A 16118-nucleotide genomic window follows, 5' to 3' on the forward strand; every position below is an offset into this window, starting at 1 on the left:
TATATTTTCTAGATTTTCTGTTAAAATATTTATCATTTTCTACATTTAAAAAATAGTTCTATGTGTGTTATTTTCCTTATGAGATTAGAAATTCTTTTCCATGCCTCCCTCCCCCACTTCTCCTTTGCCCATTGCCCCTTTGGTTACTGGTTACCCTACTAACCCTCCCCCACACTCAGTTCCTTTCTCCTAAACTTCCAATGTTTCTAAATCTCCAATGAAAAATTTAAAATCCCCACTCGAAATTGGGCTTTCTTTTATCTCATTCTTTTCTTTTCTTTCACAGCCATATCTTCCTTTTATAGCATCTTTTTTTCTTTCTTTTTCTGCCGACATCCTGTCTCTAACACGGTATTTGGTAGGGAGTGGACACTAAATCTATGTTGAAAGTAATATACCGATGTTCCCATGAAGAAGTGCTTCATGGGAACCTTTGTGCGGAGGCAGGGAGCAGGGTNTTGGTACTATTGTTGCCAATTGTTTTATTTTTCATATGTATAAAGTCCATAAAACATATTTATAATATTTGCATAGCTATCAGTTATTCAAAGTATAACTAAAATGAACAATTTGTTATTTTTGTATTTTAAATGTTCTACACTGTATTTCTTTACATACACCTAATTGTATACTTTCTGTGATAATGCTTCTATCTGAAGATCTTTTCTTCATTCTTTCATTTATTTGAGTCTTTTTTCACCTTGACTTTTTAGAAAAGTTCTATGTTCACAGAATAACTTTAGGGAAGGTATAGAGATTTCTCATATACCCCTGCCCAGACACGTGCATAAACTCCCCCGTTAACAACATCCCTTGATAGAGTGTGAAATTCGTTACAATGTGTGATGAACCCACATTGATGTGTCGTCACCTAAAGTCAGTAGTTTACATTACTGTTCACGCTTGGTGTTGTATGTGTTTGGACAGTTTGTGGTAATGTTTATTCATCATTATTTCATACAAAGTATTTTCACTGCCCTAAAGTTTTTCTGGGCCATGTCTATTTATTTCTCCTTCCCCAACCTCTGCCACAACCCTTGCGAACCACTGATCTTTTTACTCTCCACAGTTTCACCTTTTCCAAAAGATCATCTAATTGGGACCTTACAGTTGATAGTAGCCATTTCAGATTGGCTTCTTTCACTTGGTAATATGCATTTATGTTTCCTCTATGTATTTTCNCATGGCTTTTTAAAAAGATTGGAAATGAAGGCCTTAGGATGTGCTTTGCGTTCACTAGTAGAGAGACTTCTTTTGCTATTGAGGAGTGAAATATTACAGATGATTTGCTTTGTTATTATTTTCAATTATAAAACTTAAAATGTGTGTATGTATATCAGTACGTCTTTGTTCACAATGTTGGTTTGTAAATGGTACTGCTTTAGGCCTGGAAATAATGAAAAATACCAATTTTCTATCTTTTTTTCTCTATTGCACACAAAACGGTTTTCAGTGCCACTTCTGTTCTCTTGGTCAGTGAATGATAGTATGTTGAAAATATGGTTCATTTAACAAGACAAAGAAAATAAAAGTAAACAGTAACATGTTGGTATAAAAACAAAGCCCAATATGAACTGTTTCGAAATTAAGTAAAACTATCTCACATTGTAGGATAGACTAGAAACCCTTCAGTATTTTTGTATGAGTGTATGAGGAAGACATTTTTTATACATAGTAACAACAATAGCTACTGCAGAGTGAGTATATACTTCATCTAAAACACTCTCTTTAAGTAATCCTTGAGCCAGTGTTATTGTTTTTATTTTATTAAAAACATTTTTCTGTAAGACCTCTATGCGCTTAACCACTACCTCATACTGACACTACAAAGATTGCTAAAGGAAACTGTCAGACTCGGATTAGGAATGCCTCTAGATCAAATTTTATCAAGAATGTGATAAAATACTGGTTTAAAAACATCAGACACTTTGGAAACTTCTACAAATTAATTCAAAACTTAATTATATTTCACAGGTTATTATATTTTGATGAATAATTTATGAGAATTTTACATCGAGTTTTTTTTATACTTAAATGTTTCCAATCATAGTATAATACAAGCCTTGGAAGAAATCAACCAATGATGATTAAAATACGATAGGGCTATAAAAACCTGAGGTCTATGCCAAAAACAAAGCAACACAATAAAAAAGCATTTTCCTCTTCTATATGCCTGACAATTTCAAAAATCAAACTAGTCATCATGAAGAGGGTGAAAAAAATTAAAATGTCAATATATGATAAAAGTACAGATGTGTGATAAAAATGCTTGTGATATATGGTTTGTTGTGTGCTTTAGTTAAAGGAATCCAATCTTTCAGTTTATGTTGTTTCACATACAGTGGAATAATTTCAGGTCTTCATGAATTAATTTAGGATGGTCTCCTGCTTCATTTCACACAGTTTAAGCATTTAATAAAGTTCTTGTCCTCCTTAGCTGATCTCTAGTAATTAAAAAATCAATTTAAAAATCAAACTACCATGTGTCTACCACTCTGGATGGTCTGTGAGGGGACATGGAAAAGTAATTGAGATAGTTTCTGCCTTCAAAGAGCTAATAAACTAGCTTTCATGATCATCCCGGCATATGTAAATCAAGGTGATGTAGTTAACAACTAGACAGACACCAGTATAGCAGACAGGATTCCTTTTCTGACTCAATACATATACATTGAGTTGCTTCTAAAAGTTCAGAATTCTAATTAGAGCTCCAGACTTTGTTACTGACTATCTTGTGAAATTTGGCAAGTTTTTCCATTTCTCAGTCTTAATAACATGCAAGATGTAAAACTTTTAAACCTCATTTATTTTTTACAATCTATTCAATAAGCAATCTGAAAAGTTGTTTATGGGTTAGCTGGTAATTAAACTTTTCTTTTTCACACTTTCACAGAACTGCTTTAAATGATGTCAAATCTACTAGCTCATTTTCTATCCCCAAGTGCTGAAAAAACTGTACAAGTAAGAGAGATAGACTATGTTTTGTTAGTCATTACTGAGGAAGTGCAAAGAAAAAGATGATAAATGAAAGATTAGATTCCATTAGGGAAAGAAGATGGATTGCAGCAAGAAGCAGAAACTAGTAATTCAGAGGTAAAATATACATTTTATGTACCTCAAATATTTGCCTTGGTCTTTTCCTTCTAACTAGTGTTATCATGATTTAAATAAAGATACAGAAATATGATGTACAGGTGTCAATAACCTGAGTTTGATGGCTAGTAGGCTGGGTCAGATAATCAAGACTGAGTTATAAGGGCCTGGGATGATGAACTGTATCTAATAAGGTTAAAACAATAGTTAGAACTGAAACAGTAAAATACATAGAAGTAAAAAATACACAATGTCAAGTTTTGGGGCCTGAACCTATAGTGACCTGAGTGGGAATCAAGCAAGTGACCTTTTGCTTTGCAGAATGATTCTCAGCCAACTGAGCCACACTGGTTAGGGTTTGGAAAAAACTTAAAAAAATTTATAGATGATTATGTCTATGTGGCAGAGATTGCTATAGAGTGTGGTTATCTATCTATCTATCTATCTATCTATCTTATCTATCTACCATCTATTTGTATCTATACATAAAAAACTTACATTAATGTAAAGAGAAAATAGGTTAAAAATAAAAGAAAGAGGTATACCATGTTAACATTAATCAAAGGAAAACTGGCTTATATATATCTGACAAAGTATATTTAAGAGCAAAAATACTGCCATGAATTAAAAAGTTCACTTTATAATAATAAAAAGGTCAATTGATGAAGAGGCCATAATAATTTGAAATGTTCATGCAATATTATAGACATTCACAATTATAGCTGAAGAGCTTAACAACCCTATCTTAATAATATGTAGAACTAGCATACAGTGAACAGTAACAGTATGAAAGATTTGAACAACTTAATCAACCAACGTGACTTAATTGACATTCATAGAGCACTCCATTCAACAAAAATTGAAACTACAGGATGAACCGAGATGATGAAAGTTTCAAAAGTAGAGATAAAACAGTGAATATTAAATGGAGAAAGCAGGGAAAGCTCCCCAGGAGCAAGAGTGACCCAGAGGCTTCGGAGTGGATGAAAGGTTTAAGCTGAGCTTGAAGACTGAGTTGCATGTAGAGGTAAATAGGAGGTAAGTAGAAGTAGGATATAGTCAGCTAGAATGATGAATGTTTGGTCAACAATGGATGAGCCATCTAGAATTTAATACAGTTTTTTGAGGAGGGAGATACAAAGGCAGATTCTAGCTGGATTGTATGGTACCTTAACTATTAAACCAACAAATTGGAAATTCATAGAGACTCTTCTAATTTATTACTGATATGATGAAAATGGAATTTAGGATGTCATATGCAGGATGAGATAGAGGAAGTAGAATATAAAGAAAAGAATATCATAGCAGCCAATCAAAATAATCAATAGATGAATTAATAGAGAATATAAATTAGAATTGTGACAATAAAATTAATAGAAAAATGAAATGATAAAATGAGTCAAAATGTAAAGTAATGGCCTTTGGCTAAGATCAAGTGTAGAAAATAATTACAGAAAGTTTTTATCAGTGGTTGTTGAGGATAGTGCAACAAGTTTTTGAAATAAGTAGTTTAGAGTTGGCTTTAGTGGAAAGAGAAGAATTATAATTTAGAATTGTTGAATTTGAAATGATAACAAAATATCAGAATGTAAAGGCTCATCAGGGAGGTAGAAGTATGTAAGTTGAGTTCAAAGAATTTTGAATAGTAGAGATATAAACTTAGGGGTAATTCATATAATCTGAAGTTCAAGACTGAATGGACTTTATAGGAAATTAGTCTGAAAAATTAATGCCCTGAATACTGAAAAAATCTTCACATTTAAGGCTAAGGGTAGAGCCAGCATTTATTTAGCCGCTACACACATTATCTAGTTTAAATTTGTAAGAGCTAAGGAAGCCTCAGGAAGAGTGATGTCAAAGAGATTTAGGGAGCACAGATGGTGAAATCTTATGAAGATTCAGAGGATAGAAAAGTTCAAGAAGGAAAGATGTTGGCTCTTGGAAAAAGATCAATGATCACAATTATAGTAATAATCATAGGTTTATAAGAGCAATTTACAATTTGTTTCATTAAAAAATAATTGGTCATTGTTGAGAGATAAGGTTTCCTTGGTAAAAAAACAAACAAGCAAACCATAAAAGACAACAAAATATTTATATCTGGCCTGCGTGCTCTTCACTAAAATACTAGTTTGCACCTTATTCTTTGAAATGAAAGATCAATGTCATAATGGGCCAAGTTTGGGAGGATAATTTTTTAATGCATAGAATATATGCCAAATACAATTGATGGCATAATTGTTATTGCCCTTGAAAATGACCTTTTATTAATAAGTTAATATTTATTTAGATTGAAGTGCATCTGGAATGGGACAATGGCAGTTTTTTTTACAAATCTAGATTTTTTTAAATTAAAAATCAGGATAGAGAATTTAGCCATTAGTTTTAAAAGGAAACACAGAACATTGTTACTTAAATATGCCAGTACTTATATATTGCCAACATTTCTGTGTTACTCTTTTATCTTCATGAAATCTAAGTCTGTCTCTATTCTACTTCAACAGGAACTGCCATTCACATGGTGCTAAGGACAGAACTCACAGTGCCTATAGAGTACCATTGATGGGGCGAATAGCAATCTGGTAACTGTTTCTTGAAGAATGGTTTATGGACCACTTGTATCAGAGAGCTTTCTGGCATGCTAATATTTGGGAGCAGGATAGAGGAAAACAAGCCTGGAAGGAAAAGAGTAGAGGAATTCCTGAGACCAGAAGATGCCCATAAACTGCACATGTAGACATCCCAGCCCACACAGTATCAAAATTGTGGCAAGTTGTTTTAAAAAGAAGAAACTATATTTTAAAAATAGGGTAAAAAACTGTAGCACATTTATGCAATGGAATACTATGCAGCAGAAGGAAGGAACTCCTACCTTTTGTGACAGCATGAATGCAACTAGAGTATGTTATGCTAAATGAAACAAGCCATTTGGTGAAAGACAACTAGCATGTGATCTTACCTACAAGAGGAATCTAATGAACAAAATAAACTAATGAACAAAATGAACCACAGGCAAGGAGACATGGAACAGATTGAAAGTGACCGGGGTGGGGGGGGGGAAGGGAGGGTCATGATGGTGGGAAGGGGCGAGACAAAAAAACATGTGTGAATGACCCACGGACATAGACAACAGTGTGGGAATTGACTGTGGGAGCGGGTAGTTGGGTGGATGAAAGAGGGCAAAGGGGGATAAGTTGGGACAAATGTAATAGAATAACAATAAAAATGATTTAATTAAAAAATCATTAATTGCTAAAAATATAGGGACCAACCCCAGGCTACACATACACACTACAATTTTAAGAAATTTTCTAAGTAAAAAATGAGATGTAATAACATTCTAATATGTGTGTGTTTAGCCTGAGGCGGTTGTTGTGTTTGACTCTACCTGTCTCTCTCTCCTACTAATTTTATATAGTAACTATTTTCTCCCATTTTGTGTCTTACGAAAGGATTAAACAACACCCAATTCAAATTTTTTCCCTCAGATTACTTGTTCCTCATTTGAAATAACTTACTCTTCTATTACAGTGCAAGAATGTGAGCCTTTTCCAGAAGAGAGTCTGGTGTCCTCATTAATTATTTTGGGAACCTACTGAAATGCTCACATTCTGGAACAGGTAGAAGAAAACAGAGTACAAGTAACAACACAGACCAGGGGAATCCATTAAACTGAGAGAGACATTGCTCACTTTGGAATGCACAGAAAGATGCGCAGAGAGAGTGCATGCAAGCTGATGCAAGAGATCATTTTAAGGTGGGCTACCTGGAAAATACTGGAGAGATTTCAAAAAGTATTTCAAATCTAAATAATTTTTAAATTTTTGTTATAGAAAATAATATTCAGTTGGAAGCAACCTAGGTGCCCGTCAGTAAATGAATGGATCAAAAAACTATGGTACATATACACAATGGAATTCTATGCAGCAGAAAGAAAGGAGCTCCCACCTTTTGCAACAGCATGGATGGAACTGGAGAGCATTATGCTGAGTGAAATAAGGTAGGTGTTGAAGGACAAATACCATATGATCTCACCTTTAACAGGAAGCTAAACAACAAAACAAACAAGTAAGCAAAATACAACCAAAGACACTGAAATAGAGAACAGGGGGACAGCGACCAGAGGGGAGAGGGGAGGGAATTTCAGGGGAAACAGGGGAGGGATTTAGAGGAACAAATATAAAGGATACATGGACAACGACTGAGAAGGGTGGAAATGGGAGGAAGGGGGGAGCATGGGGGAGGGGTGGGATGGGATGGGAGTAATAGAAAACTGTACTGGAAAAATAATTAAATAAATTTAAAAATGTAAAAAAATATAAAAAAATAAAAAGGCAAAAAAATAATAATATTAGACCAAGCTTCTAAGTAACTGCATTACTTTGCTGGTCTCTGTTCACTAGAATAAATCATATTTTTGCGTCTTTGAAAGGAAAACATTTTGGTGATTTTGTTTGAGCTTGTTGTCTCGCAGGGGAGAAGTAATTCTTAGACCTAAGCTTCTAAGATTTAATATAAGATAAGCAATTCTTTTCATCAAACTTCATATTAAATGTAACAAAACTGCAGGCATAATAATTCATTTTAATATTAAAATCAAATCAAATACAACTCTTTAGTCTGATTACTAAGGCATGTGAAAATAGTGAAGGCTCAGAAAATAAGTTAAAACTTGAAATGAGAAAAAGAAAATATGTTGAAAGTTTATAGATAGGCTTTTCGTCATTTTAACATGTTATATGTTATCTGTGTCTTCAGGTAAGCAGAATGAATAGCTGTGAAAAAAAGCAAGCCATGAGAGCTTTGTTGTGATGATTTTTGGAAGGTGAGAAAGATCTTGGTTCTTAGTTGTTCACATCAGAGATAATTAGACATTCTTTCTTTTAGCTGAGTATTCATTGAGCGCCTGCTCTGTGCTTGGCTCTGTTTTAGCCCCTGAGGTTACAGCCACGAAAGAGTGCAGTGGGGAAAATAAATTAGGAAAAGAGTTTTGAAAGTAGCAATGAAGAGGGGTGGTTTTGCAGTTTCGCTTGTGAGAGTGAGTGACAACCTCACAGAGAAAGTGACAGTAAAGCTCAGTTATTCAGGGCATGTGAGACCGAGCCATGGAGAATTTGAGTCATGTGCCTGAAAGAGCATTCCAGATAAACTGAGTGGGAGGTGCCATTGTCCTGGGGGAAAACATGCTCACAATATTTAAGGAGTAGCAAAGAAGTCACTCAACGTCAAGTGGGGTGATGGAAAGAATCTGTAGTAGGAAGCGAGAGTGGAGCAGTCAAGGGGGCCAGCCTGGTAGTGCCCCCCGGATCATTACTAATAAGGACTTTGGCTCTCATTGTGTGTGATGTGGGACTTCTTCCCCAAAACAACACAAAGAGAGAAATGACAGAATCTGATTTTTTTTAAAAAAATATTCTGGTTGCTAGCTTAGGAAGAGGAGGCTACCGGAGTAATTGGGTTGAGAGATGATGGCTCCTTGAACCAATGGTGGTAGCGGTGGGTGTGAAAAGTGGTGAAATCTGGACTTATTTTGAATGTAGAGCTAACGTGATCTGCTGATAAACTGAATGTAGTTTGTGACAGAAGTCAAAATGACTTGGAAGATTTTAACCCGAGTACTAGTACTATGTAGGTGCTATTTCCTGAGATAAAAAAGACTGCAAAGAAACATCTTTAGAAGAGCAATAATAAATTTTATTAGGTGTATGTTAAGTCTGTGACCACTCCAGATATTAGGGAAATATTCAAGCTGGAGTTATAAATACAGAAAAGAAAGACATGTAAATGTTATTTAAAGCCACAAGGCTGAAGATAGAAAAGAGAAGAGGCCTAGGAATGAATATCAGGGCAAGATAAGAGAGTGGGGAGAAGGGAGGAACGAGCATGCGGAGTGAATATCCAGATTTCAGGAAGTACTGCTCCGTTATTCATTGCCTTCAGAGGGCTCGGCAGTGTAGAGGCTCTAGGGGCCCTAAGTGGTGATTTCCTTCTGGTGGCATTCATCTGATCATTTGCCATTTATTCATATTTGATCTAAATCTCAAACTCCTGCTCACTCACTTCCCTCCCTTCAAGCCTGCATCACATTTGTTTTGAATGTCCTTATTGGTAGAGCAGCTTCATCTGAGTGTGAAATGCATTTTTGAAAACTCTCAAAGGTAATTTGGGGATTCATCTGGTGAATAAAATGGGTGGCCAAGTTGGTTAATACTGCTTTTGATCAAATACGAGGGAAGGCTATTCAGTGACATCACCAAGTTTGCTGTGGTTTTCATGCTGGATCTAAAAGCAAAGCCAACAGGCATGTTCTAAAATGTTTTGAGCAGTGACAATGCTACTGAAATAACAATTTATTTTCCAAGAGGACAATTTTCAATCAATATACCACATACATATATGAGTTCTTTTAACTTAACACTTTTTTAATATTCTATTTTTATAATATATATTTACATAGGTACTTAAGTTAATCCTCCTTTCCCAGACAAAGAATTTCTATTTTACTTTATTTTATTTAACTATATATAGTTTTGAGGTTAGACATGTTTATATTGATCATGCTATTACAGTTGTCCCAATTTTTCCCTCTTTGTGCCCCTCACCCAGCACCCTGCACTCCCTCCAGCGATCCCTCCTCTTTTTTTCATGTCTATGGGTCATGTGTATGATTTCTTTGGGTCATGGAAATGATTTCCATTTCCCATACTTGCTCTTAACAACCCTCTGCCTACTCTGTAACTACCAATTCAATTTCTTAATCCCTTTACCTTTTCCCCCATTCCTCCAGACCCCCCTCCACACTGGTTACCATTCCACTGTTCTCCGTATCTATGATTCTGTTTCTCTTCCGTTTGTTTGCTTGGTTTNGCTATTACAGTTGTCCCAATTTTTCCCTCTTTGTGCCCCTCACCCAGCACCCCGCACTCCCTCCAGCGATCCCTCCTCTTTTGTTCATGTCTATGGGTCATGTGTATGATTTCTTTGGCAACTCCATTTCCCATACTTGCTCTTAACAACCCTCTGCCTACTCTGTAACTACCAATTCTATTTCTTAATCCCTTTACCTTTTCCCCCATTCCTCCAGACCCCCCTCCACACTGGTTACCATTCCACTGTTCTCCGTATCTATGATTCTGTTTCTCTTCCGTTTGTTTGCTTGGTTTGTTTTTTAGATTCAATTGTTGATAGTTATGCATTTATTTCCATTTTATTGTTCATAGTTTTGGTTTGCTTTTGTTCCTTAAATGAGTCCCTTTCATATTTCATGTAGTAATGTTTTTGGTGATGATGAACTCCTTTAACTTTACTTTGGGAAGCACTTTATCTGTCCTTCCACTCTAAATAACAGCTTTGCTGGACAAGGTAATCTTGATTGTACGTCCTTGCTTTTCATCACTTTGAATACTTCTTGCCAATCCCTTCTGGTGTGCAAGATTTCTTTTGAGGAGTCAGCTGACAGTCTTAGGGAAATTCCTTTGTAGGTAACTATCAGCTTTTTTCTTGTTACTTTTTTTTTAGATTTTATTTATTTATCTTTAGAGAGGAAGGGAAGGAGAGAGGAAGAGAAATATCAATGTATGGTTGCCCCTCATGTGTCCTCTGCTGGGAACCTGGCCTGCAACCCAGGCATGTGCCCTGACTGGGAATCGAACCACGATCCTTTGGTCCACAGACCCATCCATGCTCAATCTACTGAGCTACACCAGCCAGGGCATCTCTTGTTACTTTTAAGATTCTCTTTTTATCTTTAACTTTGGCATTTTGATTATGATTTGTCTTGTCCTCTTTGGGTCCTACTTGTTCGGGACTCTCTGTGCTTCTGGCACTGTATGTCTATTTCCTTCACCAAATTAGGGAAGTTTTCTTTTATTATTTTTTTCAAGTAGGTTTCCAATTTCTTGCTCTTTTGCTTCTCTTTCTGGCACCCCTATGATGTGAATGTTGGAATGTTTGAAGTTGTACCAGAGGGAAGTTATTCTGGATATTTTGGATTCTTTTAATTTTTTTTGCTGTACCAATTAGATGTCTTTTTCTTTCTTATGTTCCAAATTATTGATTTGATTCTTGGCTTCATACACCATTGATTCCTTGTAAATTATCTTTTATTTCAATTAGTATATCCTTCATTTCTGCCTGGGTCTTTCTTATGTCATCAAAGTACCCACTGAGTTCTTTGAGCTTCATTATAACCAGTGTTTTGAATTCTGCATCTGATAGATTTCCTTATCTTCATTTTGTTTAGTTCTTTTTCTGAAATTTTGCTCTATTCTTTCATTTGGGTCATATTTTTTGGTCTCCTAGTTTTGGCAGCCTCCATGTGTTTATTTCTATGTATTAGGTAGAATTGCTTTGACTCTGTGTCTTGGTAGCCTGGCCTAATACAGTAGGTGTTGTCTAGGGTCCAGTGGCACAACCTCACTTATCTCCCAAGCTATGTGCTTGAGGTGCTCCCTCTGTGTGGGCTGAGTATACCCTCCTCATGGAGATGAGTCTTTATTGCTGTCAGCAGGTCAATGGGAGGGATTTACTCAGTCCAGACAGCTGGTAGGACTGGCTATGGTCCCTGGTCAGCAACCACCTCACGCTGTGGCTTGTGGAGGTGGTTGGCTGGTGCTCTTACATGGTCTGTCACTGTCCACTGTGTGTGTGCAGGCTCTGGGATTTCCCAAGTGGTGCAGGCCAAGGTCAGCCTCCACCCGTGTACTGTCCGGGACCCCTAGGCATGAGCTCTAAAGCAATCTGTAGATGGCTGCTGCTAGTGCCAGGCCTGGNCCTCATGGAGACGAGTCTTTATTGCTGTCAGCAGGTCAATGGGAGGGATTTACTCAGTCCAGACAGCTGGTAGGACTGGCTGTGGTCCCTGGTCAGCAACCACCTCACGCTGTGGCTTGTGGAGATGGTTGGCTGGTGCTCTTACATGGTCTATCACTGTCCACTGTGTGTGTGCAGGCTCTGGGATTTCCCAAGTGGTGCAGGCCAAGGTCAGCCTCCACCCGTGTACTGTCCGGGACCCCTAGGCATGAGCTCTAAAGCAATCTGTAGATGGCTGCTGCTAGTGCCAGGCCTGGGGCTAGAGGTACAGGGGCTGGTCTCAGCTGTTGCTTGTTTGAGTGGATTTAGCATGGTCTGAAGCCTGTGCCTAGCCCAACACTTCATATGGAAACAGCCACTGTTAGAATAGTGGGAGGGTTGGATGGGTGGGCTTCTAAGTTGGAAGTGATGGACCCTTAGGTAATTGTCAAGGAGGGGCTTACCATTGAGCCAGGTTGATGGACATTCAGATATGGTGCCGCTGCACTGTGGCTCTGTGTGGGGGAGGGCTTAAGAAAGATACAGTGGCCCCTGCCTGCAGTTCTGTCTGGGAGAAAGCTGTCCTCCAGCTCTTGCCATGATGCCTGACACTCGTTTGTCCCTGTATGCCACTGGTGCCCTTCAAGCTGCTGTACCAGTGCTGGAGTCCAGTGGGAGTGAGGCTGAGTAAGTTTGTGTGTGGTGTGAGGCCCCTTAAGAAGAGAGGGCTGAGAATCCTGCAGTTTCTTACCCCCACTCAGCCCCCAGTGGTTTTTATAGCCAAAAGTTATGGGGACTTATCTTTCTTATATGGAATCCTGGGCTGGTTGGTCCATTGTGGGGCTGGGATACCTTGCTCCTGAGATATCCCTCCATGTTATATCTACCACATGTGGATTGGGACCAGCACATCTCTGCGTCTCCACCCCTTCATCCCTCCTACCTGTCTGAATAAATGTGGTTTCTTTAATTCCTTTGTTGTCGGACTTCCATACACTTCGATTTTCTGATGATTCTGAGTGATGGTTGTTCTATATTTTGGTAATAATTTTGCTGTCATTTTGCAAGGAGGTGAGTTGCACTTACCTATATTGCCACATTGACCAGTAGTCTCCATCAGCCTAAGAATTTCTTAAACAACTGCTATTCTTATTTAAGATGACTTTCTTATAAAAAATAATTGATACTTATCTTAATGAGTAAAAGTTGTACAAAAACACATTTAATAATATTTGCCAAACTATTATAAAAATTGCTGATTGAAAACACCACAGATTTATAAACAAACATCTTTGGGTATCTGGCTAAGACTAGGTTTGTAACAGATGTATCCCTTGAAGATTATGCCAACTATTTGTCCATTGAACAAATATTTATGAAGTTGTAGCATATTCCAGATGCATGGCATGTTGAAAAGAGTTTGCTCCTTTAAATCTTTCCAAGTACATCCTGAGAAAGATTTATATTCTCTCTTTATTCTGAATAAAGAAGAAAAACAAAATAGTGCTACTGACTTTCTCTACATCTGTGGAGTCTCCTGGGAAGTTTCACCATGTAGAGAACCCGTTTTGACTAGACTAAAAGAAGACCAGAGACGCTGGTGAGGCGTAGAGTTACCCTTTTCTGTTTACTGCATTCAGACTCACATCATTAGTAACTTACCTGTGTCACAGCAAGCTCCCTTTACTAAATGACACGGTCCAATTGCTATCCTTGCTTCTGACTCAACCTAACTTAGGGATAATTAGATGTAGTGGAGATAGCAGGTTTTAGGGGTTTTTGGAGGCTAACTACAGTTGCTGTTTTAGGCTCTGGAGATGGGTGTTTTGTTCTCAAACAATTTATGCCTTTCAAGGAAAAAGAAATATTCGTGAGCAATTACATCAGAATATGATAACTCGTGGTGGTAAAAACTCAAGGTACAAGGGGAATTTGAAGGGAAACCCTACGACATCCTGGCTTCACAAAGAAAGTGCTGGCACTGCTTAAGGAGATGAGTAAATTCTCCAGCAAGCTCAGCATCATGAGATAGTTGTAAACTCATGGGAACAAAGCTGTTCTTTGTTTGGCTCTTAGTACTTCAGCTAGTTCTGCTTTCTCAAAGTTTTTTCACCAGCTTTTTCCTGACACTTCATTTTAATTAAAATCTGGCTTTCATTCTAGGACTTTCCCTGTGAAATATTTAGTCCCCAACTCTCGAAATCCCATTGAGGAAGAACACTGTAATTGGTTCATCGTTCCTCACTTGAACTTGGTGGCTGGCCCCATTTTTCTCACTAATGTGGACATCAATTGCTTAATGGAGGCAAGTGATTTTTAAATGTAGGTTTACCTGCTTCTCATTGGATACGACAAACTTACAATGTTTTTCATGTGTTTCACTAGTATGGTCAGCTTCGCATCTTCATGTGATACGACTAACTGCACTTTAGGCATCTTGTCAGGAGACTTCTCACCTGATAAAACGATAGAATTTCAGTGGGTTAAGTTGGAACTGGCTCATCTGTGAATAAAGCAAACATTTAAGACTAGAACAGGACCAATGGACAATATGCAAGAGAAAGGCTCTTCAGATCATGCTAAAAACGTAATGCTTTTTTAAGAAACTGGGATGGATAAACATGCAAATTTTATTTAATCTTCCTGATCCAATTATTTCTCTTTATATTCCATGTTTTGTTTTGATCAATACCATTATTTTCCTAATTATTAAAGCTTGAAACCTCAGTGTCATTTTTGACTCCACATTGCTTCTCAACATTAACTACAATGAGCTTAAAATATTAGAGAGCGTAGAAGTTGAAAGGGTTGGTGTTAGAAGTCAGTGGGCCTGTGGTTCAGGTGGAACCACCCTAGACTGACACAATTTCCCTAAATCACCTTCTGTGAAATGGAGGTAACAGCTATCTGCTTCAGGATAGTTGGGGTGATGAACTGATACAATTCAAAAGTTTTCACAATATAATTGCTCCATAAACGTTTATGGTTACTAATATTCTATTTCCTATTACCCTCATCTCTTCCTTTCTAGTACCATGGCACCTAGTTCATACCCATAAGGATCTTTTGCCTGAACTACTAGAACATTCTCATCTCTTCAAGAACCCAGATCTATTTGTCCACAATCACCAGTATAATTTCCTACAGAAACTTTTATAGCAATACCCTTTTGATCAAAGTACTGTTCATAGTTCTCCGTTGGTTATGAAAAAAAGTCTGAATTTCTCAGCCTTATATTATAGCTTCTTGAAGAATATGTTTTATCACCCACTATTATTATTCCATACTATAGCCGGTAAGTTCATTTCTACAAAATTGCTGTGCTATTTTCTTCCAGACATTTCTCATATTATTCCCCCTTTTTTGAAATGATATTGTCTACCATATTTGGTTATTGACCTTTTACCTTTCTACAAGGTTTATTTAACACGCAAAATAGTTACTGTGGTCACCCCCTTGGAATCCTCATAAAACAGCCCATCACTTTATATTGTAATTATTTTACATGTCTAAATTTGCTTTTTGGGTTATAATATCCTTCAGGGCCTATTTTCCCTTACATCTTCAAGAAATATATAAATCAGTGCTTGCTCCATAAGGTTACAATAAACATTTCTTTAATAACAATAGTAACCTCAATTTTCTTTCAAGTTATATCATTCTATTATTAATATGAACGCTTGTTCTTTAATTAAAAATTTTCAGTTTATAGCCCAAGGATTAAGCATAATTTACGTTTTTCTTATATTTCTCCTGGTAATCACTGTTTGTTCTCTGAGGGAATTTAGAGAGAAGAAATTTATTAACAACAAGGAATTTGGCAATGTTCTGTTGTAGGCATCATTGTGGACTCATCGTGGTCCCTAATGAATCTTCTGATAGTCTTAGCTCTCTAATTCTGTCTAACACTTGAAAATGAAACATAGGATGGATGCCTGTTTCCTCTTTCAAAGCCTTCTACACATTTATTAGAGCAGTTTGCATACTGTAGAGGGGTAATATTAATAAACTTTATTAATGTAAATTATTTATATTAAAGTAATTAAAATGGTCATTTACAACTGAAAGGGCATTACATAAACATAACACAAAACTTTCTCCCTAAAATATCTTGATTACAATGACTGAGAGACTTTCTGAGTTAGAGCTACTATGAGATGATTCTGAGCATAGTAGTGAATTTGAATTGTGTAGGTAAATTGAACTTTGTAATAAAAACACAGAGTGTTGAACTT

The 16118-nt window shown here is 36.9% G+C and overlaps 1 protein-coding gene across 2 annotated transcripts in view; it reads right to left on the minus strand.

Moving 5' to 3' along the window:
- PIK3C2G (phosphatidylinositol-4-phosphate 3-kinase catalytic subunit type 2 gamma) overlaps positions 1-16118 on the minus strand; it is a 268609-nt gene that overhangs the window by 9860 nt on the left and 242631 nt on the right. For both annotated transcript variants that reach the window (XM_037033809.1, XM_037033810.1), the window contains one exon: positions 14245-14339. In XM_037033809.1, coding sequence (XP_036889704.1) covers positions 14245-14339 — 95 coding nt within the window. The remainder of the gene's footprint in view (positions 1-14244; positions 14340-16118) is intronic.

Source organism: Sturnira hondurensis, unplaced genomic scaffold, assembly GCF_014824575.4.
Source record: "Sturnira hondurensis isolate 20B ecotype Veracruz unplaced genomic scaffold, ASM1482457v3 Scaffold0021795, whole genome shotgun sequence".
In the NCBI taxonomy this organism is placed as follows: domain Eukaryota; kingdom Metazoa; phylum Chordata; class Mammalia; order Chiroptera; family Phyllostomidae; genus Sturnira; species Sturnira hondurensis.